At 39.6% G+C, this 19,783-nt stretch overlaps 3 protein-coding genes across 3 annotated transcripts; 2 read left to right on the top strand and 1 right to left on the bottom strand.

Annotated features, from left to right (window-relative positions):
• Nucleotides 1-7,148: 7,148 nt before the first annotated feature.
• Nucleotides 7,149-8,323, top strand: LOC135710704 (protein TEX261-like). Its single transcript, XM_065233350.1, has 3 exons — nucleotides 7,149-7,370; nucleotides 7,542-7,843; nucleotides 7,914-8,323. The coding sequence occupies exons 1-3, from the start codon at nucleotides 7,301-7,303 to the stop codon at nucleotides 8,139-8,141; spliced, it is 600 nt and encodes a 199-aa protein (XP_065089422.1). The 5' UTR covers nucleotides 7,149-7,300; the 3' UTR covers nucleotides 8,142-8,323.
• On the bottom strand, nucleotides 8,239-9,276 carry LOC135710703 (ribose-5-phosphate isomerase-like). Its single transcript, XM_065233349.1, has 2 exons — nucleotides 8,785-9,276; nucleotides 8,239-8,723 (listed from the first exon to the last, which is right to left on the bottom strand). Exons 1-2 carry the CDS (start codon nucleotides 9,205-9,207, stop codon nucleotides 8,337-8,339), a joined length of 810 nt encoding a protein of 269 aa, XP_065089421.1. The 5' UTR covers nucleotides 9,208-9,276; the 3' UTR covers nucleotides 8,239-8,336.
• Nucleotides 9,277-11,200: 1,924 nt separating this feature from the next.
• Nucleotides 11,201-13,566, top strand: LOC135710702 (THO complex subunit 5 homolog). The gene is made up of 4 exons (XM_065233348.1): nucleotides 11,201-11,367; nucleotides 11,425-12,172; nucleotides 12,235-13,196; nucleotides 13,262-13,566. The coding sequence occupies exons 1-4, from the start codon at nucleotides 11,257-11,259 to the stop codon at nucleotides 13,499-13,501; spliced, it is 2,061 nt and encodes a 686-aa protein (XP_065089420.1). The 5' UTR covers nucleotides 11,201-11,256; the 3' UTR covers nucleotides 13,502-13,566.
• The last annotated feature ends 6,217 nt before the right edge of the window (nucleotides 13,567-19,783 follow it).

Below are 19,783 nucleotides of genomic sequence, written 5' to 3'. Positions count from 1 at the left end.
AATATCATGTTATCCAAATAGATGCTGGAATGAAGAGGACAATAAAAAAATGTCAACATTGTAAAAATGAAAATGCGAAGATAAATACCCCTAAAATGGCACCTCTACCTGAGTGTCGATTGCAACCGTTCGTGAAACCATTCACCCATACCGGAGTAGATTACTTTGGGCCGTACAATGTGTCCATCGGACGGAGAACAGAAAAACGATGGGGAGCATTGTTTACATGTATGACAACAAGGGCAGTATATCTTGAAATAGCCCATGATCTGTCTGCAGATGCATTTTTATTATGCTTGAACTCAGTGCAGAACAGACGAGGCAGAATAAAATTCCTTTATAGCGACAACGGTACTAATTTTGTAGGAGCTGACAATGAACTAAAAAAGATTCAGCACAGACTTGCGTCAAGAGGAATTGAATGGCATTTCAACCCTCCATCATCTCCACACTTTGGTGGAGCATGGGAAAGGTTGGTTCAAGAAGTTAAAAGTCTTTTACCAAATCAAACTATGCCAGAACACACATTCCGTGCGTTATTAACAGAAATCGAAAATATAATAAATAGTAGACCTTTGACGAAAATATCTTTAGATGCCACGGATGACGAACCACTCACTCCAAACCACTTCCTAATTGGTTGTGCCGGCGGTGCCGAACCATCATTGAATGATGTGTCGAAGGCAGAGGCCACTAGACAACAATGGAAGAAAGTGCAGTCTATGGCTAAAACTTACTGGGATAGGTGGTTACACGAATACCTTCCTTCATTAGCCAAAAGATCAAAATGGTCGGAAGCTGTGAAAAATGTAAAGGAAGGAGACATCGTTATGATTGCTGAAGATGATCAAAAGGCAAAGTGGAAAAAGGGAGTTGTTTTGAAAACACATGTAGGCAAGGATGGTCAGGTAAGATCGGCTGTTGTGAAAACAGCCTCTGGAGAATACACTCGACCAGTAGTCAAATTGGCTATTATGGATGTTGAGCCGCCAGGCGAAGCTTCTTCAAATGAAGACAATAAAAAAGAACAAGTAGCATCAAAACGGGTGTTGAAACACCAAGATGTTGAAACTACCATTAAGAAAGATTGCTTTGTGGGAATGATACGCAAAGTAAATGACGAAACCTCGCAGGGATACGAATGTGGAAAACGAAGGCGTGTCGATATTGACAAAGTAAAGCAAATAGCTGCGGAAATTGCAACACCAAAACCCAAACCAAAGAAAATCATAAGGCCTGTCACATGGGCAAATTTTATGGTGGTTTTGTACTTAGCATTTGCAATTTTCGGAAGTGTATTATCCTTTGAAGGATCCGGATTAATTGCATATGACTGCGGCAACCCAGAAGTTAATTTAACAAGTTATTCGTTATTGGATGTAGCTTCATGCATTCCACCATCGAATAACTTATCAACTGTGGAGGTACAAATACAAGTATTACAAAGAAATGTTAAAAGTGAAATAAGAGTGTTCCAATGCAAGGTTATAATTAAACGAAGCATAAAACATTGTGGAATGCATTCTCATACTTCTGATTATGAGAGAGGTTACGAATACATTGTAAAGGAGTTTTCATCTGAAGAATGTCAACTCTCACATCAATTAGGAATTGTCAGACTAACGCATGACTATCGATTACGTGAATTAAAGCGGAACGCAACTACACGTGGAGAAGTCCTCATAACAGGATCTGTGTGGGGAAGTAATTGCAAAGGCGGAACGTACAGAACGCCTGTCTATACCTGGGTCGATGCCTTGGTATATTATGAGTATGAAATAACGCTACGTGATTATGTTGCTACCGTAGATTACGAAAACGACGCTATTTACTTAAAAAATAGTTTGGCCTGCACATACTCTCAAGGAAAATGTTTAGATTCAGAGGATGGCTACATCACATGGGACATAGCACTCAACAAGAAATGTGAAGAAACCGAATTTGAAATAATTTATGAGGGCCTGGTGAACAAAACCGAAAACAAAAACACTCGAAACCAGGGCAGTAATTCTAATGTTGTTTATAGCACCGTCTCTAAAACACATCTGTTTTCAATACGAGCTAGAGAACACACAAAGGTCTGTGGCCACTTGGGTTTTATGACCGATCACCCACGAATTATCATCGTTGAGGTTTTAGGTTTTAAGTCTCCCTTCAGCAAAAAATCAGGGACAGGAAAGAATTTTGATTTGTTTACTTATTTCAATTCCAAGATAACATTGGTTGAAAATTATATTGGACAAAGCATGGTTGAACTATATAACACAGTTATGACTGAAATATGCAAAATTGATAAAACACTAATGGAGACTAAATTAACTCTAGCACGCCTTAACCCAACAGAGTTTGTAAACAGTATCATCAAAAGATCTGGCTATACTGCAGTTGTAGCTGGTGAAGTTTTACATATTCTTGAATGCAAACCCGTATATGTAACACCCAGATCTGATGACAATTGTTATCAAGAAATACCCGTAGCTTATAATAATCAAACGATGTTCATCGCCCCAGTAACACGAACATTACAAAACAGAGGCACTCAAATAGATTGTACACCCCTGTTACCAGCTAAGTTTCAAATAGGTGGAAGATGGTATACGACCGACAGTCGCATCAGGGAAACCACTGCTCCTTTAAAACTTACTACGGATATACTAAATACTTGGTCGTACACACAACTCCCAAATTTAATGCAAAGCGGAGTATACGACGCAGAAAGCGTAATAAAGATGAGAAACTTGATATATGAGCAAGGAGATAGACGAGTTGCGTCTAACGTATTACACAAAATCTTGATCGGTGAGCACCCAGAGTATCAAGGATTTCGTTTTGAGGCGCTCGTCTCAGACAAGTTTGTCGAAAATATAATTGGAAAATTTTGGGAGAAGTTGATGTCATGGTCTAATATGCTTGGTAACATAACATCCACGTTTATAGGAATATACATGATCAGTCGGATAATTAAATTCGTCATTGATACAATAATGCATGGGCGCATATTGTACGATATTTACGGTTTAGGTTGGCAATTGCTAGCTTCATTTTGGGACTCCCTAACAAGCTTCCTTTCTCATCGAAATGCAATGAAGAGAACGTCCCAACGAGAAAACAATATAGAATTCATTAATCAGGATGAAGCAACCGCACATGTAGACATGGGTGAGCCTAGTGCACCAACAATATACCCAATCTTACACTCGCGGAATAACGATCATATATAAGTAAACCTAGAAGGATTTACGGGCTCCGGAATGTTACCGCGAGGCAATTAATTTAAAACCAAAACCATAAGATAACCACATAGTTGCATCCCGTTTGCATAGCCCTAGCTGACGTTGATACCAAGGCCAAGAATATGAAATGAAAAGTAGGGCAAAAGGAGCGAGAGCTCGTTTTACATAATCTAACTGCAGTATTTACTTAGGAACGTTTCTGCGTTCAAGTAGGATAAACACGCCCACGCATGGCATGCTTGCGCATCTAGGTTACGTTTAGCTTTCCCTCTCTGTTTATCCTTAACGAAGGATATAATTATAATGTTTAAACGTTACAAATGTCTCATTCTTATTTGTAGAGCCATATCAGATCTGAGTTACAAAAAGAAATAAACTTACAAGATAACCTGAGAAATCCCAGATCTGAGAGGGCATAGTATATAAGATCCAAATAACACAAATTTACCCTTTCAAGGGCGATCGAAATCCTAGCTAATAGAATAGGCAAAATTAGGTCAAAAGTCCGGTATTGAAAGGGATATGTAAAACCCTGGACGAACCAAGTAAAAGTTTTACATAATTATAAGTTGCTAATGCAACACGTAGCTGTAAGATCACTTTGTACAATTTTGTTGAATAAAATGAAGTTTCATAGGTTACTCCAGATTCTTCTCTTTTTTTGAATCCGAAAGAACTTTCGGCCTAGAAGTGAAAACTTCTCTCCTTAACCGGGGAAAAAAGTAGCTCCTAGAATCGAGAAACAGTGTCTGACTTGAAAGCGAAAGACTCTCCCTAACCGGAGAAGAAAGTAGCTTTTGGCGGCGACACATGGTAAAAAATACTGGTTTTTGAGTCAAAAGTTATTATACGTCGTTTGGTGGCCCCTATTGTTACTTAAGTCAAAGTGTATTTACCAGGATATTCGGGAGAATTATCAATTACGTCTCCTCACGTGCAGCCCATTCATCATTTTAGGACCACCGAAATCATCTTAGCAACAAACAGTTCGATTTATTCACTTTAATAATGAGAAAGCGAAACGACGAACGTACACTTTTCACGGGTTTCTCAGCGCTGTTACTTAAGTCAAACGGCATCTCCATAGAAATTGGGTGACTTAAGTAACATCGAAAACTATTTTGATCGGAAGGTGATTACGTCAAAAAGCAATTTGACTGGTAAATAAATTTAAAAATGGGATTTGATCCTATATTCGGACAGTATATAGTGTAATAGCAGGAGAATCGATTGACACTGATAGCTCGACTTTGTTTACCTTTGTTACATTCGACGTAATGAAAATTTGCTCTTGCATTAATGTTCTCAAACCATAAGTAAAAACGTTCTAATATAGTTCTCTTTCCGAAAATGTATGGAGAAAACAAGAATTTGGAATGGTAATGGTTCTTAACGACCCATTATTTGTAAGGTCCGCTTCCTAAAAACCATAATACATAAGGTTAAAACTTTATCACACAAACGTTCATGTAAGGTTCCAAAACCATTTCAGTTAAAGTTAAGGAGGGATTATAAACAATTTATAACCATTATCGGTAAGGTCAATTTATGGTTCGCGTTTATGCGGGTTTCTCGATAATTTTTCAGACTGCAGTGAGATGTAAACAACACTTCTGCATTATCCACGAGCAACATCCTTTCACCGTGCTGTTCCTCGACAATTTTCAAGTTACAATTCGAAGATTTTAAAATATTTTTTTTTTTTGAAAAAACGACTAATTACTTGTAAACAGAGGTAAACAGTAACACTGAAATGTCAAAAAGGTTCTGCCTATTAACACTGAGTTCATTTGTGACGTCACGCTTCAGAACCTAATCAGGTACTGTAGCGTGACGTCACAAATGAACTCAATGTTAATCGGCTAAACCCTTTTGACAGCTCAGTGGTACTGTTTACAAGCACAAGTTTTTTCGGAAAAAAATATTCTAAGATTTCCGAATTATAACTTGAAATTTGTCGAGGAAATGCGTGATGAAAGGATGTTGCTCGTGTACATTGCAAAAGTGTGGTTTACATCTCACTGCAATCTGAAAAATAATCCAGAAAATCTACCCAAGAAAAAATCGACTAAGTCCAAGTAAACAGTACCACTGAACTGCCATCAGATTGAGGTTAACCCCGACGGTGCAAAACCTAATAGCTGGAGAACCTGTCTTCTTCTTCTTCTTTCCTTTATCTAACGTCGGTCTCTGTTCCGCAATCTAGAGCCAATCACCCACGGACATCGATTGCCATCCACTGACGGCAATCGAATGTGCAGAAAGGCCTCTTCCACACCTGCGTAGGATATCGCACACGGAGATGAAAAACTCCCCAAAATCAAGTACTTTTCCCTCAATTTTGGGGTTCAGCCCAATAACCCAAATATGAGTAAATCAGATATGTATAGTAGTTTCCATTTAACACCAGCAAAAAAAAAACGCCTACTCTTAAATATATTCTACCCAAAATTAAGTTTAATTCGCGTAAATTGGAGAATATACAATTTACTCAAAAGTAACTAATTGGGTTGAACTATATCGTTGGGTCGAATCTCTCGTTCCTTTTTTGACAACAATAAAGAGTGCAAGTGAGAGGCTGAACTCAATATTAAGTAGAAAGAACTCAAATTTTGTTTAGTATTTTTTCTCCGTGCAGCCATTCACAACACACACATGACCAACGGCTTTACTTCCCTTGCGAAGGAAGACGTGACCAGACATTTTTATGCTTCAGAAGAAACCCACCGACCTCGGCTCGGATTGAACCTAGACCCATTGGGGTGAGAAAGCAGTCACGCTTACCACTCAACCACCGGCACCGTCCATCAGTGCTGCACAATTTCGACAACACACGGTGATACTCAAAATTCTGCTTTGGTCACTCGTTTGAGCTAACAGTCATCGTCAAGGCAAACCATGTCAATTGTCAGTGGCATTTTTGTCAGTGACGAACATGTGCTGATTTGTTTATTAGCTAAATTGAAAATGAAATTAAATGGCTTGAGGAAAACAATTACATGGAGCCATTAAAGTGAACAAGCATCTACGGCCTGAACAGCTTGGATAACAATAATGTGTCTCAGAATGCAAGAAATTACCCTTTCTGTTACCAGGTGAATCTTTGTCATTGACGAAAAAATGAATGAGATTTTGACAAAGATTTTTTTGAGGATCAAGTCTATCATTGACTATTAGCTAATTCGTTTATTATTCAGTTCCAACCTGGATCGGGTATCAAGATTGGGTCTGCTTGTTTTCTGACAAACGTCAGTTTGCTCGTTTGTTTTTAAAACCTAGCTCAGGTTGAGGTTCATACTGACAAAAAGTTCGGTTTCGCACTGGGTTGGAACTGGTTCCAACCCCGATAATAAACGAATTCGCTATATGTGAAAAACAATTTTGTCGATATCGCGCAAAAGTCTGTCAATGACAATGACAAATCTCAGCACTGCCGTCCACACAGCAAAAAAAAAATGTAATATCAATCAACGTAATTCAAGCTGATGTATGAAATAATGATGTAATAGCAAAAAGCAGATACAATATTACATCAATGGATGTAATTTTGTTCGCAAAATCGATGTACATCGTACAATGTGATATTACACAACCGATTGATTGACCTGGTTGCAGCAGTTTCGATGTAATATTCAACAACTTTTTTTGCTGTGCATCCCACTAAACCGAGCACTCAACCACCGGCGCGGGAGAAACTATTGCCTCACCTGTTTACACCGAGTTCACGCTCATTGGGTCTAACTCGCTTGCTGATAACGCGTTTCCAAAGGGCCACAATGTGACGTTTCTCGATGTCATTCCGTTTTTGACTCATCGCTCTCACCGAAACGGTGGTTCGAGGTTTTTTTTTTGCGTTTGATGATCACTTCGATCTTGTTCCACATCGCATTTTCTCTCTCTGTGCCGACGACGGTGTCGTCTGCGGCTGAAGATCGTGAAAAACAAAATTTTCCTCGGTGAAAATGAACTCATAAATTGTAGATAGTTTGATTAGCTGTAAGTTTCGTGACAATTTATCCTTCAAAGTGCATCAAATTAAAAAAAAAGTGAAGTAACTCGAGCACAGAATGACTTTCCTCAGTTTGCTGAGCTATGTCTCACTGTTGGTGCAGATCTGCTTCGTAACCGTATCGATAGGTTTGTTTTGGTTCCCGCCATCAAGGTGGCCAATGGGCAGCTCCCAGAAGAAAAAAAAAAATCTGTTGTGAATACGCAAACCCTACTGCACAAAAAAGCAGGAGTTTCCCATTGGCACGGGGTGTTTTTGGCTTCGGTCCAAATGATGATCAATGTTCTGTTTACTTGCAGCTGCTGGCCTTTACTATCTAGCCGAACTGGTAGAGGAATACACGGTCATGGCTAAGAAGGTCATTACTTGGATGATCGTCGGGTCGGTTCTACTTTACGCGGTGTTCATATTTACGGAACGTTTCACCTGGACGTTGATACTCTGCGGTGTTGGAGCCCAGGGCTTACATGCAGCCATACTGAAGAACTTCCCATACGTGAAGTTCCTTTCGCCCAGCTTTCTGGGTGCTGTGATATTACTTTTATTGAATCACTACTTGGCTTTCATCTATTTCCAACAGCAGTTCCATCCATTCACGGAGGTAATTGGATTACGCAAACTTGAGGGAAACGATTTTAATCTATTTTCTTTTTTGCATCGTTCTGTTATAGGTAATGGCATACTTTACGTTGTGCCTATGGTTGGTGCCGTTTGCGCTGTTTGTGTCACTATCGGCCAATGACAATGTTCTGCCAACCAGCAACGAAAGAACGCATCTTTTAGGTGATAACGACGTGGTGACAAACTACTTCTCCAGTCGGAAGAAGATAGGCTTGCTGTCGCTATTTAACTTTGCCAAGGAATCGCTTCTACCGGAGCGAAATAAGAAAGCATTTTAAGCAAACGATCTCCGTACCACCGTAATCAATCCAACTGAAGAACAAAATGTGAAACGTTCTGCCATCATCAACATTATTGACCATCGATAGATACATCTCCGTTTTTTGCTCTTTTGTTATTTATTTATTGAACATATTATGATAGCTGCATCAAACACCAATAAACTTTGAGTGAGAAATTATTGTACGTTGTTGTTAGGCAGTTCTTTCGGTGACAGATCCATCGGCAAGACCGAAATAGGCTTTCGATGCCATTTTTACAAACAACCCAGTCTCGACCACACCAGGAATCATCATGATGTCCCGATTGACGGCATCCCAGTCGAAGTCGCCTTCCGGGAAGTGCCAATCGAGAATGAAATTTCCATTGTCCGTTACGACCGGACCAGCCTTTGCAACGGCCATTCGAAGATTCAATTTACCCCCGTATTTGGCAGCCACCCTATTCCTTATCGGAACATACGCCATTGGAACAACTTCGATCGGGATACCCTTTTTGTACTGTTCTCCGAGCTTCTTGGAATTCTTAGTATAATCGGCAATTACAATCAGCTGATCAGCACAGGAAGCCACTATTTTTTCCTGTAAAGCATGAACACCATTAGAGCAATGCTCAATTGTAAAATCAACCCCCAAAACTAACCTGCAGCAAACATCCGCCACCGCCTTTGATTAGGACCATATCGGCGTCAACCTCATCGGCACCATCGATGGCACAGTCAATCTTAGGATTCTGCTCCAAATCCCCTAGCACCAGACCATTATCTATAATCAACTGACGCGCCTGGAAGCTCGTCGGAATGCATACTAATTTCAGTCCTTCGGTTTTCACCCGTTCGGCCAGTCGCTGCACGGCGTAGACTACGGTCGAGCCACTGCCGACTCCTACCACTGTATCATTTTTTACATACTCATCCACGGCTTTGAAAGCGGCGATCTTCTTGGCCTGATCCAGACTCATTTTTGCGACACTTTCTCCGATGGTAAACGTACGATTGATACAAGTGAACGCGGCGGAATTTATGTAAGCAGTAACCAATCCGGTTCGGAGTAGCCGTTGAAACATGGAAGGTTTGCTGTAGAACTACTGTACTTTTCTGTTTACCAGCGCAAAAATGATAAGAAAAGTAATCGTGATATGAAGGATATCAACTTGATGTTTTTCTATAACCATGTGCGTAAGATGTGTTGTTGTGTACTTATTGTTCTATGTTTTGTATTTACCGGTTTTGGGAAATATGATTATAGGTATCAATATTACAAGCCGCTCAAAGGCAGATAGTAGCATCCCATTGAAATTGTAGTTATTTGCTAGATATTAATACATTCTTTATTATTTAATAATGCTTAATAATATATGAAAATATCATCAACCTGTTTAGTTAAAGGTTTGCAATCTAACTAATTTAGGTGAATTAATCACGCTTATCGACTAAACAATCGCATTGCATTAGTGTGTGTTAGCATGAATGTAACTCGGAAGTAAAACAAAACACACATCATTTTTTGGCAGCACGGTTGATAACGAGGGGTTCATGTGCTTATGGTTGGTCGGGTCATTATTTTAGGATTGGGCGATCTTCAGAGAAGGATCGATCTTATATTTGGCTCTAGAATCGATCGACTGATTAAATTGATCTCATAACATGTATATTGTGTGTTGCAGGATAATTTCTCAAATGGGATTATACCATCTGCTTTCTGTTTATGGCCGCACGACTGTGCCCATTTATTTAACACACGGCGGCTATTTATCCAGGATTCACTCCTCAAGCCGCTGCCATAAAATACTATCTAATTTACACACCTGTGTATAATCCTTATGGGTGGAGTTGCATCGCGCTTATGAGCGGCGCGTTTCGACCGTCACCAAATGAGAATTTAACATAAGCGCGACAATAACATGTTGCCTACGCGCCTGCCACTGGGCTGCACTGAACGAACACATCCGTAATACTTCAACTGATTATTGTATTGCTCGAGACCTTTAACAATATGCTGTCGAATGTCGGATGATTTCCTAATGGTTGAATTCGTCATCAACTGATGAGCATCCATATGACTGTCCTCCAAATAAAGTATGATATTTATTTGAAAATTGGCTGTAAAACTCAGGCTCAGAGGACAACAATTTAAGAATAGGATGACTTGAAAATGCTTTAAATTAGATTATTAATTCGATTGTTTACATTGTCATATTGATTAGCCATGAACATTATGGATACAAAAAATCCTTATTGGTTGGTAGAGGAAACTTCCTCCACCACGAAATAGAAAATTTACGGTTTCCACTCTTTACCAATGCTCGTACCACTTCTGATAGCGATGGCTATGCTTCCACCTCGTTTGTCTGCTCAGAGCAAAAAATGACGTTCGATAGAATTATTTACATCATCGTTTTGAATGATTTGTGTTAAGAGGCTGAGCCAATACCAAATTAATTTCAATTTAAGATGATTACCATTCTGCAGAGAGCATTACGCATTCCAACTGAAGGCCCTATGCCTTTTCATAACAATGTTCATCCTGTATTCGAGAGGAAAATCATCTGATTTCAAAACAACCGTCATCCGGTTGCAGCTTTCATTCGAAAAGGCGATTTCGATGTTTCGATTTGAATGGTCTGAGGTTTCATTCGAACAGAGGACGGTGGTTTGGTACAGTGTGGAAAATCGGAAACTGGATGGAAAAATCGATCTTCCAAAGAACGACCCAAGATCGCCCAATCCTACATTACTTTGACAGTGCCTCATACACGGAAACCGAAAAATACGCAAAAATGACTATAAAGGACTCAATTTTGACTATAAAGTATGCATATTCGGCTAAAACGGGACTACACCTAAAATGTGTGTATTTTTTACACCTTTTATGAGTATCTGTTACTCATAAATGCATAAAATTTATTCATTTTTGTACTAGTAATTACTCATAAATGTGTAAAATTTTACTCATTTTGTGGGTAGTCCCGTTTTCATTCAAAAATGTGTACTTTATAGTCATAAAAGAGTTTTTTGCGATTACCGTGTAGAATCGCAAAAAAAAATATTGGTTTGGAGTTTCACTTTTATGCGTCAGATTTTCCACACTATTTTTCGGGAATATTAACGAGAAAATGGTCAATAAAACCGAGACAAACGATCGCGAAGGAAGTGACAAAAAGCGGAGGAAAACGTCCGTAAATGAAACATCCCCAACGAAGCTATCCAAGGAGGACCTGTATGCGGTAAGCTCAGATGAGCATTACCGTAACCATTTTTGTTTACGTTTGTTTCTCCGGCAGAACACCATCGCTTTCGAGGAACAGGAAGCCGCCAAGCGGCCACCGGAGAAAGATGCTCAGGTGTTCTACAGTACGTGCGACGAGTTGCGAAAGCTTTTCGATGAAATCGCCACTTTGAAGAAGGATAATTCCGATGAGGCGAAGGCTAAAATCGCCGAAAAGCGAGTTGATGGCTCGTTGGCATTCGTGGCATTGAAGAAATTGAATCGATTGGATAAGGTACGTATTCGCGATGGAAGGGAGGCTCTGCACAAGGAAAAGCTACGGGTGGACAGTAACCGACTGCAGTTGCAAAATCTGCTCTATGAAGCTGATCACCTGAAGAAGGAGGTTCAGCGGTGCTATTTGTTCAAAAGCCAGGATGAGGAAATTGAACTGGTACCGGTGGAGGAGTTTTACGATAAAGCGCCAGACACGATTTCACGTCCCGAGAAGACCAAGAGCGATGAACATGCCCGACGAATCGCTAGGCTGGAGTGGGAATTGCAACAGCGAAAGGAACTGGATGCTCATTGCAAAGAGTTACAATCATCGAAGGCAAAGATTGCACAGGAGATCGTATCGAAAACAGAACGGCTGGATTCGTTGGCTCCGAGGTTGAAGGATTTGCTGGTGGCTACACGGCCCCTGCAGGAGGCACTCGATATGCCGATTGAGAAGGGATGGGAGATTCAGAAAACCGTTCGACTATTGGTGCAGCCGCTATATATGCTGTATGCTAATGTTACTGCCTACGGGGAAGCTTGCGGTAAGATAGGTTTTGTAGGTTGGTTTTGAACATTATATCAAGATTGTGTTTTGTTTTTGTAGATCCAATGTTATTGACATCCGTTCAGGGTGATGAGGAAGAAGCTCGTCAAATAGAAATAACCGGTAACATTGACTGTGAGTCTGATGACGAAGGGGATAACGAGCGAGAGACCAGAGGAAGCTACAACCGTCGCAAGTCTACCAAGCAACAGGACCCGATGAGGCAGAAACGTAAGGCTTTGGTTAGGCCTCATCCGTTGAGCGTTACGATTACCATCAAAAGCAGAGACGGGAAGGAATCGCTGGCTCTGACTTTCCAGTACGTCCCGAACGCAGGATTTGTTACGGTCAAGTGTGCGCTGGTTGAATTTGAAGTAAGCGGAGTTGCAGCGGGAGACGTAATGTCTCAGGAGAACATTCTCAATGAACTGTTCCCGGATGATAATGGTGAAGGCAGTCCGAACCCGAAGACCAAGTTCCAAATTCAGGAGGTCAGCATCGGAATGGAGAAATTCATATCGATGATGAAGGAGAAAAATCTGGGCAAGCCCTACAAATGGGCCCAGGAACTGTGTGGAATCGAGTTCGTGGATTCTGGCGAAAAGTTCCTCGCTGCTAGCGATAAATGGCAGAAGACTATTCCGACTATAATCAAAGCGATTCGTACCAGATGGGAAGCAAGGCTCAGACTGTATCAGCAGGTTCACGAACTGGAAACGGGCAACGTGGATACCACGATCAACATGGAACATAACAATCCGATTCGCATCTCGAGTACCTTGGTTCAGTGGACCGCACTTTCGGACTCGGAATACGTGGCTTCGAACGTAACAGGAAAGTTTATCGATCACAGCGATTCCACTGGAAATGACCTGTACTTTAGGGCGATCATCACTCGTGGATCAGCAAAGCTGGAGTGCTACATTTGCGTTCCGTGTGATTTCCCGGAAAGTACATCACTGTGGTCGCTTTCGCTGAATTGGAATGGAAAGCACTCGGCCTCTGATAATGCTGCTGTTAGGGTGAGCTTTGAGCCATCGTTTCCCTGTGCTTTTTAATTATTTTTTTTATTTACGACTTTCCACAGGACATGGAGTACTGGATCAACAGCCTGCAGGCACCGAAGCACCCGAAAACGATTCTCTCATTGCAACTGAAGCGTGCTATGTCCTGCTTGGATATCTACCTGGAAACCGAAGGGCCGTTTTACACACCGGCTGAGTTTACCCAGGACAAAACCTATCTCAAGCCGTTCCGTGGACGGGCCCGTTCCCGACCATTCCGCATTGCTTCGAACGGAAGTAGCTCCGTTTTCACACAAATTTAAGTGTTATGATGTAAGTCAAAACTTTCGAGATAGATTAACATGTAATAAAGGGAAGTTATGCCATTTTCTTCAAAATATGATTTTATTGTTGTTTAGTTGTTTGCCATGAAACCACACCTTCCGTTCAGAGATAGGTTCGTATGATGACGCTGACGCCACTGATAACGAATTCCACGAAAAAAAATCGGATCAAGCTTACACATAGTAGTATACATACTATAATATACTATTAGTCAGAGTGAGTAATAGGCAATAAAGGCAATAGCCGGCGGTTATTCATAAGCAAACAAGCACCCATAGAGATTGCTAAAGTGTGATTGTGTCAGTGATTTGTTTTCATCGGGAAAATTTTCGGCTATGAAATTTTTTTTCCCGATGAAAACATTTTGCGTATACGTATACGTAACGTAGTGTGCGTACGATAAACGTCAGCAACCTCTATAGTGAGCAGGTAACACATTCCACACACGGTAACCGCAAAATACTCAATAATGACTGTAAAGCAGCATTTCTCAATCCATGGGTCGCAGAAATTCGCACAACTTCCTCCCTTATATATAGGGTGTTCGGTTCCTTAGTGGAAATAATTTAAGGGGCGATATAAGATCATATTTGAAGTAAAAAAAGTAGAAGGGTCTGTGCCTAGGGGCACGAACGGAAGCTTGACGTAGGACCGCTAGTGGAAGGAATAAATGTGAAGAGCATTTAGTTCTTTTAATTGATCAATTATCTATTATCTCAACTCTTTCCGTTTTTGAATTGTAGGCGTACTAAATTTGTAGTAATTTTTTTTCAAAGAAAAAGTTGATTAAGAGAATCAATCAAAATCACTGCACCCCTGCTTCCATGTTTGGTTACAAGATTACAACTCTGGAGAGCATTTTGTGTGGTCGTTGGGGGCTTGTGGTTCTGAATATGGACAAACTAGAGTCGGTGTATAATGAGTCACGCCAAGAGAAAAACAGTTGAACTCGCATCACGGTTTTCGAAAGATTCCCTTTCTTTTCACTTGGCAACAGAGGACTTCTGCATTAACTTCAAATGACTTCTAGCGAGGAAAAAAAGTATCGGCTGTAGTAAATAATTAAATTAGTGATTTTGTCAATTTATCTTAACGAAAAATAGTAGAAATTCTCACTAACGACCATTACAAAACGTATCGCATGACAAATGTAATGCTCACTGCGTGTTTATGATCATTTGTTCGATTATATTTACATTTAATTGCAATACCTTTCGTGGACCTTTCATAGCATCGTAATGCTTGTTTACTTTGCACGATAGGTAGCCGGTTTGACAGTTCAATAGGTAGACTTGGCTTCACTCTTGGCGTGACTCATTATACACCGACTCTAGGACAAACAAGCACAGATAAATTTTATTCCAACTCTTTACAGTTATAAGCTTGATGGCTCTGAAAAGGGCCGTTTTATTGTAGAGGACATCAGCATCACGGATCTCATTTTTCAGGAACATCTTCAGCACACCTCTCAAATCAGACCGGAGATACGTCAGACATCGCCACGACGAGCCAGACGACGGATGGTGGTTATATCGAAGAATTTGCGTTTGGTTCTGAATATGGCGATGAGTGTGCAAAATATTACGCAATTCCATCAACAATCAATACGAAACTAACGATTTTAAATTGGCTCACCACTTTAGTAGCCTATTGGTCCCAAGCAAACGATTAACGTACCCTATTCTAGTTGAAATTCTATTACTACACTATGTTTGTTTTGATTCGCTATGAAAGTTTGACAGATAACATCAGGGGTGTGTGGATTCATGCAGAACATGCAGGGGTGAGTGAAATAGCTTTGGACTGCTCGGGACCGTTGTTCTGGTACTGAGTGAGCCAAAAATAATAATGATTTTCTTCAGGACCCAGTGGTTTTAGAGTTACCTCTATGATTCCATCCTTCCTATTCGCACGCGCCCGAGGATCGGAGGCTACTTCGACTTGTTTCGTCTACTTACTATTCTCTGACGACTGTGCTGGGGAAGCAGCATACCCGCATAAACGCGAACCATAAATTGACCTTACCTAAAATGGTTAAAAATTGTTTATAATCCCTGCTAAACTTTAACTGAAATGGTTATGGAACTTTACATGAACGTTTAATGATAAAGTTTCAACCTTATGTATTATGGTTTTTTGGAACTGGACCTTACAAATAATGGGTTGTTAAGAACCATTACGATTCCAAATTTTTGTTTTCTCCATACATTTTCAGAAAGAGAACTATATAAGAACGTTTTTACCGGTTTTTACTTATGATTTGAAAACATTAATGGTAATGGTTATGGTAGTCAGTAAGGTCCATTAATGGTTTTGTATTATCGCTCAACTTTACGTGGAATATATCGTGAATTGGTAATCAGTAAATTACAGGCAACCAATTCGCGATATATTCCACATAAAGTTGATCGATGTTACAAAACCATTCGTGGACCTTACTGACTACCATAACCATTACCATTAAAGTTCTCAAACCATAAGTTAAAAGGTTCTAATATAGTTCTCTTTCCGAAAATGTATGGAGAAAACAAGAATTTGGAATGGTAATGGTTCTTAACAACCCATTATTTGTAAGGTCCGCTTCCAAAAAACCATAATACATAAGGTTGAAACTTTATCATTAAACGTTCATGTAAAGTTCCATAACCATTTCAGTTAAAGTTTAGCAGGGATTATAAACAATTTTTAACCATTTTAGGTAAGGTCAATTTATGGTTCGCGTTTATGCGGGTATGCATGTACATAGGTAATTGGTGGATTTGTTAGTTAATAGTTAGTTAGTTGGACAATGCTGGCAATTTACCAGTTTTTCAATAGTTTCTTGTTGAAAATCAACATTCGAAAGCATTGTTATCGATGCGTAGCCATATTTCTGATCGATTGGTAATAAAATTATTGAAATTGGACCAGGGGCAGCTGAGTTATTAACGTTCAAAATCTTTCTTAATTTGGTACATGTTCCATTTTCGGTTTTCACATAGTGAACCCCCATATAGAAATCAAAGACGTTGTCCTACACACTAATCGAGTCAGTACGGGTTTACCGAGTTTTTGAATTGCGTAACTCTCGCGTAACATTTGAAAAGGGCCTATGTCCAAAATGTAAACAATCCAGAAAATGAATTGTAAATTTTTCCGCCAGTATTTAATTCCTATATAAATAAATTGAAGTATTTTAGGCATTTATATTGTTCACAATAACAATAGTAACTATATCTCAGTACACAACATCCAAAACATGCGAAACGTTTTCAAAAATACATGAAAATCGATAAAAATTTAATATCACAGTAATAAGCCTTTTTGTGAATCCTTAAATGGTTAGGCCCTTTTTGTTAAGCCGTTGTGCTTGTCATCATAAATCAAGCAGTAGGGCCTAGCTTTGATTTGAAATTTTTCAATCATCGTCCCTTCTACGTCGCTAGGCTTATGAATGGAACCTCATCGAACGAAAAAAATATATGTTAGGCCCGAGGTTAGGCCGTTTTAGCATGAATGATTGGAAAAATTTCGTGGATCGGCCGTTTTTAAAATCAAGTTATTTTTAATGATTTTTATCGATAATACGGAACATTCCTATACGACTGGTAGCTAATTACCAGTGCTACAGAATGGTATCAAAAATCGGTTTGTTTACATTTTGATCATAGGCCCTTTTCAAATGTTACGCGAGAACTGTTCGGTAAGTTTAAAAATCTGTGGAAAATTTATTAATGAGAAAATTTGCACTGAACTTGTACATACTTAGTTCTGTTAACCCCATTTAATGATAGAAAATAAAATTGGTCGATTTCATTGATTCCTTACGGATAACGGTCATTTGAATTTTTACCGACTTTTTCAGCAATTCAAAAACCCAGTAAAAAAATACTGACTCCTGTAAAAAAATCTTAGTGTGTACGTCAAAATTGTTCTACGCATATGATCAAATCTCAAAGATTACTAAGTTCTTGAACTTTTTCTGTTCAAAACTCTTGTCTCCATTGGATAGCTTGGTAAATTTTCTACTTAAAAGTGTCATTTCTACTTTAAGTAGGCTGCATTTAAACACATTTTAGGGGTAAACTAAAGAGCCTGAATTTATAAAGAGACGACATGTCAAAATTGGAACAATCGATTGTCTGTCAAAGTCATAGGAAAAGTCATTCCAATCGAACAGAAGACCTGTCAAATAGATAAGATGTCGCCTCTTTATAAATTCAGGCTCTTTAGGGTAAACGAGTCTAAAACTTGTGTTTTTCCCGAGGGGGACGACTCTATCTACGCTGCAGGAAAGATTGTGTTCTGCTGTGGCTAGCTGCTCACACGCTGAGTAGATAGAAAGAAGATTGATGACGATTCTGAAGATTTCCTGCAAAAAGATGATGCTCGATGCAAGTAGATGCGAGAAATGCAGGAAGATTTTTCGAAGATTGATTCGCTAGTGTGAGATGTTTTGAGCATCTCAAATTGAGATTTAAATGTGTCGCCCCCCTCGGTTTTTCCTTATTATTTCATAAATACGTAATAAGTATATTGTTTTGTCTAACCAAAAGATGCCTCTCAATGCGCTCTACAACTCTCTGTTTGACACCAATTTTCTATCTTGTTTAGTTTTGTCGCAATTTCGTACTAAACAAAAAAATCAACCCCACCGTGCGTTGCTGTTGACGTCTGTTTGCAGCGCGCATAGCACACTTGATCGCCACGCGGAGTGACGGTATGAAAAGTGTGACAAGAAAAACAATTGAACGCATGATGAAAATTGAAAATTTTCTGTTTTTTTTTCTCGAGTCCAATGTAGATCAGTTCATTGAACTGATTGGGCATTTTCCAATGATTAATCAAATTGAAACACTGATCTTCGTTTATCTCATACATTTATTTTAATAGTTGCTCTATGTGTTTTCCATTTTCTTGGATGCAGTGCCTGAACCTCCTTCCGATCTCTTCCACAAGGTTAATATTATTCATCTTCTCTTGTATCTTTCGAGCTGCGAGAGAAATTCGGTCAACTAGCTGTTCGCGCGTGTTGATTGTCACCGAATACACCTCTTTCTTTATGCACCCCCATAAAAAGAAGTCCATGGGAGTCAAATCCGGACTCCTTGGGGGTCAAGCAATCGGCCCTTTCCGACATTTTCTGAACGCCAATTATCGGGAACCGTGCTGCTCGAAAGATACAAGAGAAGATGAATAATATTAACCACCCCTCACCATCCCTCTCCAACGGGGGAGTTTGGTAAAGAGAGATGATAAAACCGATGTACCTTCCTAAAGTTGTCCTAGCTCGCTTTCTACTCTCTATATGCAATTTTCACACTGCCGTACTCTAACGGAACTATCAATCCTATACTTTCATCTCCTCATCTATCGTATAAAAATTACCACTTTATTCTGTTATTTGAAATTAGCATCTTCAACTATGTAAGGAAAGTTGTTAGTTGATTTTACCATCAAAGAGTTTGCCAATAGCGCGATGGTATATTATTATGATGCTGATTATACGAATCCTGGTAAAGCATCATCCTCGTTGTTAGAGAAACCTCTGAAATCCTGGATGTTCACTTGATCACCGCTACTTGAATCACTGAGAGTATCATCCGAGTCTTCGTATTCTGATTCCACTATTTCAGTGAACAATCTTGTCGTTAATTAATCGAAAATTAATTGTGTACAAACATCTAGAGAAAGTGTTAAAAGTCAACGGCGAGTTACAAGGATACCCTGAGTGTGGATAGAGCACAGCGCATCTATCAAAAAAGTGGCACTAGGGACAAAGAGCTGAGGAGAAAGGTGTTGAGGTACGTGAAAAGCAACCCAGGTGGCTCCATACGTGATTTGGCAAAAAATACGATTCCAACTTTTCCACCGTGCGTAACATCCTTTCAAGAGAAAGATATAAGTCTTTTTGTGCCAGTAAACATCCGAATCGCTACCTGAAACAAAATTTAGTGGCCAAAAAGCGAGCACGATTACTATACGAACGAGTTTAGACGAAATTTGATGGCTGTATATATACAGTTATCTGTATTTAAAATCGTTAGTTTCGTATTGATTGTTGCCACTACTCTAAGGAGGTACTAGAATGATATGCTGCAAACAATGTTAATTTCGTCGCCAAAGAGATTAATCCTCCGAATTGCCCTGAGTTCAGACCGATCGAAAAATATTGGGCAATTGTCAAGCGAAAACATCGAGGATGCGGTAAAGAAGTGACAAATGCACAACAAATGCGTTTAAAGTGGAATAAGTTCGCCGGTACAGTGTCACCAGCGACT

The sequence above is a fragment of the Ochlerotatus camptorhynchus genome, unplaced genomic scaffold (genome assembly GCF_037179485.1).
Source record: "Ochlerotatus camptorhynchus isolate MF236.1 unplaced genomic scaffold, CSIRO-AGI_Acam_v1.1 ptg000401l, whole genome shotgun sequence".
In the NCBI taxonomy this organism is placed as follows: domain Eukaryota; kingdom Metazoa; phylum Arthropoda; class Insecta; order Diptera; family Culicidae; genus Ochlerotatus; species Ochlerotatus camptorhynchus.
The sequence above is the reverse complement of the archived record's forward strand: the minus strand, read 5'-3'. Positions and strand labels throughout refer to the sequence as shown.

Coding starts and splice junctions, on each gene's coding strand:
- LOC135710704 (XM_065233350.1), top strand. CDS start 7,301: ATGACTTTCCTCAGTTTGCTGAGCTATGTCTCACTGTTGGTGCAGATC. Junction 7,371..7,541: donor CTTCGTAACCGTATCGATAG/GTTTGTTTTGGT, acceptor GTTTACTTGCAG/CTGCTGGCCTTTACTATCTA. Junction 7,844..7,913: donor AGTTCCATCCATTCACGGAG/GTAATTGGATTA, acceptor GTTCTGTTATAG/GTAATGGCATACTTTACGTT.
- LOC135710703 (XM_065233349.1), bottom strand. CDS start 9,207: ATGTTTCAACGGCTACTCCGAACCGGATTGGTTACTGCTTACATAAAT. Junction 8,724..8,784: donor GTGGCGGATGTTTGCTGCAG/GTTAGTTTTGGG, acceptor CATGCTTTACAG/GAAAAAATAGTGGCTTCCTG.
- LOC135710702 (XM_065233348.1), top strand. CDS start 11,257: ATGGTCAATAAAACCGAGACAAACGATCGCGAAGGAAGTGACAAAAAG. Junction 11,368..11,424: donor CCAAGGAGGACCTGTATGCG/GTAAGCTCAGAT, acceptor TTTCTCCGGCAG/AACACCATCGCTTTCGAGGA. Junction 12,173..12,234: donor TGCCTACGGGGAAGCTTGCG/GTAAGATAGGTT, acceptor TTGTTTTTGTAG/ATCCAATGTTATTGACATCC.